This window comes from Berghia stephanieae, chromosome 2, assembly GCF_034508935.2.
Source record: "Berghia stephanieae isolate SIO BIC M18660-M18661 chromosome 2, UCSD_Bste_1.3, whole genome shotgun sequence".
NCBI classification, from domain to species: Eukaryota; Metazoa; Mollusca; class Gastropoda; order Nudibranchia; family Aeolidiidae; genus Berghia; species Berghia stephanieae.
Genome location: NC_088361.1, coordinates 128,739,613 through 128,747,112, shown reverse-complemented (window position 1 = coordinate 128,747,112; position 7,500 = coordinate 128,739,613). Strand labels below are relative to the sequence as shown.

General features: G+C 38.6%; 1 protein-coding gene across 8 annotated transcripts in view; it reads right to left on the bottom strand.

Annotated features, from left to right (window-relative positions):
• Window positions 1–7,500, bottom strand: part of LOC144966599 (zinc finger CCCH domain-containing protein 10-like) — a 118,069-nt gene that overhangs the window by 13,370 nt on the left and 97,199 nt on the right. For 4 of the 8 annotated variants that reach the window (XM_078903294.1, XM_078903295.1, XM_078903302.1 and 1 more), the window contains one exon: window positions 2,571–3,823. In XM_078903294.1, the coding sequence (XP_078759420.1) occupies window positions 2,629–3,823 (1,195 nt within the window). In that variant the 3' untranslated portion in view covers window positions 2,571–2,628. Of the gene's footprint in view, window positions 1–2,570; window positions 4,236–7,500 lie in introns of all 8 variants that reach the window. The other 4 variants (XM_078903298.1, XM_078903299.1, XM_078903300.1 and 1 more) reach the window with 1 other exon arrangement.

The following is a 7,500-nucleotide window of genomic DNA, read 5'->3' as shown; positions in this document are numbered from 1 at the left end:
GTTTTGTGAGTTACCCCTGTGCGCGAAGTATTTAGAAACAAAAAGAGAATCATTTTAAAGGAAATGAAAGAGGTTCAATAAACTGTTTCCGTGATTACTTCGAGGTGACATTTATCAATTGGTTATGGACGAGTACGGGTGAATTCCTGCCATTTGGGCTGAGGTGCCAGTATGCTATCGCGTATTATTTCATGTCGATTTGAATGGCAATCATTAAGAGGAAATGAATATTCCCGCTAATAGATTGATCCATTAATTTCATTTTTTTTGTCTTTAACCCGTTAAGAGTCGTACTCTGGAAAGATACAAATTCAAAAATTTGGCCAGAAAACTCCTCCCTCAAATATCGACCGATTTAAATCACCCTCATCTTGGCAAAATTTCTCAAACATGTGACCTCCCAAGGTCTTCCTTAGTCCCAAGTTTGAGAGTTTTTGCCAAGATCATTTAATCGATCGATATTTGAAGGACGAGTTTTCTGCCAAACTTTTAAAATGCATGTCTTTCCAGCGTACGGCAGTTAACTGGTCCTAAGAATATTTTTTTCTTCTTAAAAGCCAATAATTTATGGTATGCCATGCCAATAACGGGCTTTGTGGTCTTGCTGGGTAGAGGATCACTTGCAGAATATCATTGAGATGGGAAACTACAAATGTGTGTCATGGCAACTTATTCCATCAAAAGTCAATTCAGTTTGTTTTTCAAAGTTTCACAGTTGCATGAAAAGAATATATTTCTTTGTGAAACAGAAATACACAGTATCATTCACTAAATAACAAAACAAAGTAGACCTGGGAAAATCTCCGAAAACCCCAGGAAACCTTCTCAGGAAATATGTCGATATAATATCAGAGTCTGATATCGATGTCCTTTTCCCTTACATTCTGATACAATGTGCCACATGGGGAAACTTGATCTCTATAACCCTTTATAGCGGGGTAATATTGAACATCAATAAGAGGAAAACAAATACAAAGGAAAACAATATCATGATGATAATGAAGATAATAATACAATTTTTCAGGGATGCCAAATGGGTTTTGAAAAAACCCCAAAACAACATGATATTGAGCGCAGCATCACATCTCGCTTAAGACGAACCTTGTAAATGAGTAAACAAAAACATCTCTCTTATATTTCCCCTTGCCTTTGCAAGCGTATGGGGCTTTTGTTGCTTCATTTCCAATAATATTATCTCTGTCTTGAGAAGGACCTTCAGTCGCCTTATTTGTTGTTTTAAAGGGTTTTACGGCGCTTGTGACATATTTAGGTCATTTCAGCGCTAGTAAAAAGGAAGAACATAGGATAGCTAGTCCAAAAATCAAGGATTTACAATTGAAAGCACACGAGAAAAAGTAAGACAGAGAGGACTGTTTCAAATAGGGATTAGATGTAGATTCCAAGAGCATGCCATCACTTTTCTTAGTTTGAGATCACCAAAAATTCTCATCCAGACACCACCACGGGTGGGGACCAAGAGGAACACACTCAAATGTTTACAGCCCCCCCCCCCCCCCCCCCCCCCCCCTAAAAAAAAAAAACAAAACAAAAAAACACAACAACAAAAAAAAAAAAAAAAAAACAACCACAAATAAAAAAAAATAAAAACAAGCAAAACTAAAAGGACAAAACAAAACAAAAAACTCCTACATGCAAACGAGCAAAATTGCGCGCTTCATTGCATCACTGCCTAATAGAAGACTAAGAAAATAGAAAATCATGCACAATGTTGACCTCCTTTATAAGCGGTTTGTGTCTTCTGCAACATGTTATACAGCGACATTTCAATGATGACCAAAGAAACAAAGCGTGTATGAACACAAATTCTTCAGAATAGTTTCTTTTCAAAAATATTTATACCACTCTTAAGGCTATTATATGAAAATGGTGCATATTTGCACGTGGAAGATGGAAAATGGTCTATCAATGCTAGAAAAAATTTCAAACTAGAAAGGAGAAGAAAATATAAAAACCAAAATAAAAAACAAACACAAAAAAAAAACATTAGAAAAACAAAACAATACAAAACAACAACAAAAAACCCAAACAAAAACAAAAAACAAAACAAAACAAGACAAGACAAAAAACTCAATAAAAGGGGGAACGTGAGCACTGGAATCATCATTATGATTCGAACCCACTTTTAAATTGCTTGCTCTCCCTTTTAATCCGTGCACGTCGAACTCAACGCATTCTCTCCATTGCGTATAAGAGTTCTAAGAACTCAAATCCCGTCAGATAAAACGTCGGTGTCATTTAGACCTAGTCTAGTGGTTGATTGAGAGATAAAAGGCATCCGAAGCGAAAACAATACAGTACTATCTTGAATACTATATACTCTCCCTGAGCCATACTTTATTATATTATTATATATTACGAAAACCAAACAATCTAAGAAACGAAACGAAACAAAATCAGAGACAACAAAACTCCACACCTCTAAAATAAAATAAAATGAATAAAAAATAAAAGAAAAAGAAAGGAAAAGAACACCTATCATGAATATATTTATCAAAATACGTAAGATAATGATTTAAAATACAAATAATTATAATTCTTGTGCTACTTACATTATTTGTGCGAAATATAGCAGCGCAGCAGAAGCAACAGGGTCGTGTGGGGAGTAGATCAATGGGCCAGACTGCTGTGTTCAACTGCTGATCGCATGTTTTGAGACATAATGGGATATGATACCAGGGAGGTGGATGGTGCACCGAGATTTTGGGTCAGGGAATGGGCGACTTGAAGCTGGGGTTGAGGCATTTGGGCCATAGAGACGGCCATGTTGCTTTGGGTAAGGGCCATGGGCGGCCCAGCAATGTTCTGTGTTATGGTTACCGTGGGTGTCATAGAGGGACCAGCCGCCATTGGAGGTTGTTGAGCCGTCAAAGAGATGGCTCCACCTGCCGCCATTCGCTGCGCCGTCTGCAAGGCATGCTGCTGGCTAGTCAAAGTAAGGGTACCTTGAGCATGGACTGGTGCTTGAGCCACACCGGTAGCGGGGACGGGGGAGGGTGCCATTGCAACGGCCGTTAATGTCTGCTGACTCACAGGAACCATGGCGGTGCCTTTACTGACACGGTAGCGTGCATTTTGTTCCAGAAGAACCTCGTTGATGGCCGTTAAATCAGCCACCTGCTTCTTTAGTTCGTCCACTTTCTTTTTCAACGTTTCATTTTCCTCCTCGAGGTAAGAATAGCTAAGATCAGACCGGTCCCTATCGTAGTCCTTATCGTCTAGCCGTCGCCTTTTCATATCCCGACTGCCTCTGTCGAAGTCACTGATATGGTCACTGATATGGCGATATCTGCACTGCCCTCCCCGTTTGCACTCTCCATTGAGATAGTCTTTACAAACCATGCTATGCTCATAGTCTCCCCTACCTACTCTGTCATAGTCGTGGTCCCCTTTGTGGCGGTATCGACATTTGTTACCCCTTTTACAGTCACCATGGAGGTAATCTTTACATAAGGGGACTTCCACACGATTGACTTGGCTTCCGTAGTTGAAGGGCTGGTTGAGGCGTAGGGGAAGCAGGCCCGTTCTGTGGAACCATTCCTGCTCGTCTCGTGTGCAGTGCAGATATTTACAGTTGCCGCGTGTGCATCCATTATTTTGATAGTCGTGACAGAATGTGATGTCCCTGCGGGGTGGGGGATCGGGGTGCTCCTCTACCACAGGGTGCCGGTACCGACAATTTTTGCCCCGTGTGCACACGTTACGCATGTAGTCTCTGCAAACGTCGTCATCGATCTGACTACCGTTCATCTTCCGACCTCCGGGTCCATCATAAGACATGCTGACATCCTCACTCCCTGAATCACTTTGGTTGGACATTGTGTGAGAGTTGTGTTGGGTTGTACAGGCCGTGATATGGGTTGGGAGACAAATATATATACGAGTTATGTGATGCAATTAAAAGTCCCACAGTGAGACACAATCAATGTGTTATTTGAGAAAGATGAATACTTTCAAATTGTCTATGTATTGACCAATATAGACTCATAAAACACAATACATATAGGTCACAATGACAATATTACACAGGCAGTAAGACCGAGTAGCAGTAGTGTTAAGCAATGGTGGGCGATTCGCATTAGATCAAGTTGTAGTTTTCAATGTAGCAGTAGCAGCAGCGGCGGCAGCGTCAAACTACGATTTCCTATCGCTGCACGCATAGAGGGATGCTATTGCTGGGCAGCGCTGGGCGGGCAATTTAATCACTCGTCAAGCATCTGGAATACAAACAAACAAGACAATGAGGCTAAAAATGATAAAGGCAAACTAAGAAAGTGATGAAAATAAACAAACTGGTTCAAGACCGACTTCAATATGAATTGATGGTCTGGTATCCATATTGAATAACTTTAATAGGAGGATGGGAGAATGATCTGGAAATAAAAGCAAAACCTTTAATAGGTTCATTTGGTTAAAGGATAGTGCGACGAATTTATTAATCACAGAGACAAGTCATCCTGAATAAGAAAATACGCTTACAGTAAATTTGTCTAAACATATATAATATATGTATAATTCAAAATAAACTAAAACGTATCGTATAAAATGCTCATCCCTGATAATGTCACATTGTAATTTGATTTTCTAGAGGGAAGAAAAACTCCAACGTCAATAAATAGCACTGGTCATTTTAGTATCACCCCAAAACAATAAAGGGGCGCATTTCTGTCCGGCTATACAGAAATCCCACGATGGCAGCAAGTGAAGCTATGACAAACATTTTTATATGTATGTTATCAAGATGTTATTGTTAAATGTTTTCTTTTACCGTTTTTTATTTCACCTTTAGAGCAATGCTGCCGATGTTCGCCTGTTAAAGTTGAGCAATCGATGTCAAAACAAAGTTTAAGAGAAGCAAGTTAGAGGTAGATGGCTGGATAAATAAATTGTACTGATGAGACACAGTACGTTGAAAAAGTACTGTCTGCAGATTGCATTCTATAGGCTCTTTCGCTAAATCAACTAAGCCATATTATTGAGAACGCTAGGAAGAATCAAGTGACTATATTCCTTGCATCGATGCTAAACTCACAAACACATTTTTAGCATTCTTGGCCATATACAATCTCACTTTCCTTTTAGAAGCAGTTGCCAAGCTGCACTTATGACACATAGAGCGCCGAAACAATACTGTCCATAGATTACATTCTAGCTTTATTAGATAGATAGAAAGAAAGATAGATAAATAGATAGATAGATAGATAGATAGATAGATAGATAGATAGATAGATAGATAGATAGATAGATAGATTGATAGATGGAGAAATAGATTATGGATAGATAGATATATAAATAGAAAGAAGAGAGAAAGAAAGAGGGAAAAGAGAGAGAGAGAGATAGATAGATAGATAGATAGATAGATAGATAGATAGATAGATAGAGAGAGAGAGAGAGAGAGAGAGAGAGAGAGAGAAAGAGAGAGGGGGGGGGGGGGGAGAGAGCGAGACCATGAAAATATACAGATAAGTCAAATATGGACAGATTGATTGATGCCGATTGATGAGTGTTAACAGTCGGGAATGGATGGGTACGAATACATATAGGACCAAGCAACACTGTTGTAATTAATAAACAAATCCAATCATTCTCCAGTTAGAGACGAATCGAGTATAACTCGTGATGAAAATATGCTCCTTCTAATTTTTTAAAAATAAAGTCACAATCTTGAAGAAAAAAATGTGTGATATGTCTATGTCATTTTAAATGCGACAAAAAAAAAAGGTCCAAAGTGCAAAGTTGCATAACATTTGAGCTAATTGTCCTTTAAACCCCCCCCCCCCCCCCCCCCCAAAAAAAAAAAAAAAAAAAAAAAAAAAAACAAACCAAAAAAAAAAAAAAAAAAAGACAACAAAAAAAAACAACAAAAAAAAAACAAAAACAAAACAAAACAAAACAAAACAAAAAACAAATCCGCACAAAACAATTTATAGACCACCAGTGTGTTTTCAGGGAATGTCTAGAAAAAGCGTCATATTATAGATTGAATTCAATAAGAATCGGTACATGGCGTGACAAATTCTTTAACCATCTCTAGCCCATTTCCCTAGGGCTAGCCACAAGACACGAGACTGGATGCCAGGAGGAACACTGTGCTAAATTATTAACGCATGACTTAATCCATCACAAAAGTATAGTCGTTTTCCTTGCTGGCAAACTTTCATCACTGCCACCAGCACCGCATCATCATTACTTCTGGACATCGAGATTAAAACAGACACCTGAGTAACTTCATTGTATTGGGAAAAACTGATAAAACCATATTTGAGAAACTTCCTCACACTGTAATGTTTACTTACTTCCACGCTTACTTATTCCTTTGAACTCCCTCTGGAGCATATAGCTTCCACCACAGGTCTTCACCCCATGTCATCTTGATGGTCTTCATGTCGTTGTCCAAAGAACGCTGCCGGATTGTTGGTGGGCGATCTCTTTTCCGCTGGCCTTATGGGTTCCATTTCAATGCTTATTTCGTGATATTGCCATCTTCTCTTCTCAAAATGTGCCCAATCCATTTCCATTTCCTTGATTATATTGCGATTATGATAGGTATCTATTTACACCATGTCATTTGAGACCATATCTTCCCATATGAGGTTCAGAATTTGTCGGAGACAAGAGTTGATGAAAACCTGCAGTTTATGTTCAAGGCTTTTATCCTGCCTTCGTGTTTCTGCCCCATACCGTAAGACTGATTTCACGTTGCGTTTGAAAATTTTGATTTTTTGTAGTCATTAGGTAAAAATTAAAGGTACGCTTAAATCCGGTAAGAGGGGGAGGGGGGAGAGAGAGAGAGAGAGAGAGAGAGAGAGAGAGAGAGAGAGAGAGAGAGAGTGTGTGTGTGAGAGAGAGAGAGAGAGAGAGAGAGAAAGAGAGTCTATAAGAGCGAGAGAGAGTCTATAAGAGCGAGAGAGAGAGAGAGAGAGAGAGAGAGAGAGAGAGAGAGAGAGAGAGAGAAAATAGAAGAGATAATAGTGTAACATTTCCACGAAATGAACTTCGGCTCAAAAAAACTATACTATTTTTATTCAGACTGCAAAACTACTGTTTGTTTCATCAAAATATTATTATTTCTCGTCGGGTGACTTTGAAAAACTGTTACATATACATAAATAAAGACACGCAACGTTTTGAATAAACGATGACTATCCTCTTTGCAAAACAAATTATCATTCAAAATAAACCCAACAAAAACAAACCAAATCTTCATGATAATCAGCATCATTATCTTCGTTAATTACGATTTCAATAATTGGGCCATTACGTATCGTCAACGCATTTCAGTTCCAAGGGATAAACAAAGCTATCCCATATATTATAACTTGTCCTTAAATTAAATGTTTGCGTGTATGCGCAAGTATGAGTGTTGTTGAGTGTGTGTGTGATATAACACACACACACACACACACACATATATATATATAAATATATATACATGGTAGAGAAAGAGAGAGAGAGAGAGAGAGAGAGAGAGAGAAAGAGAGA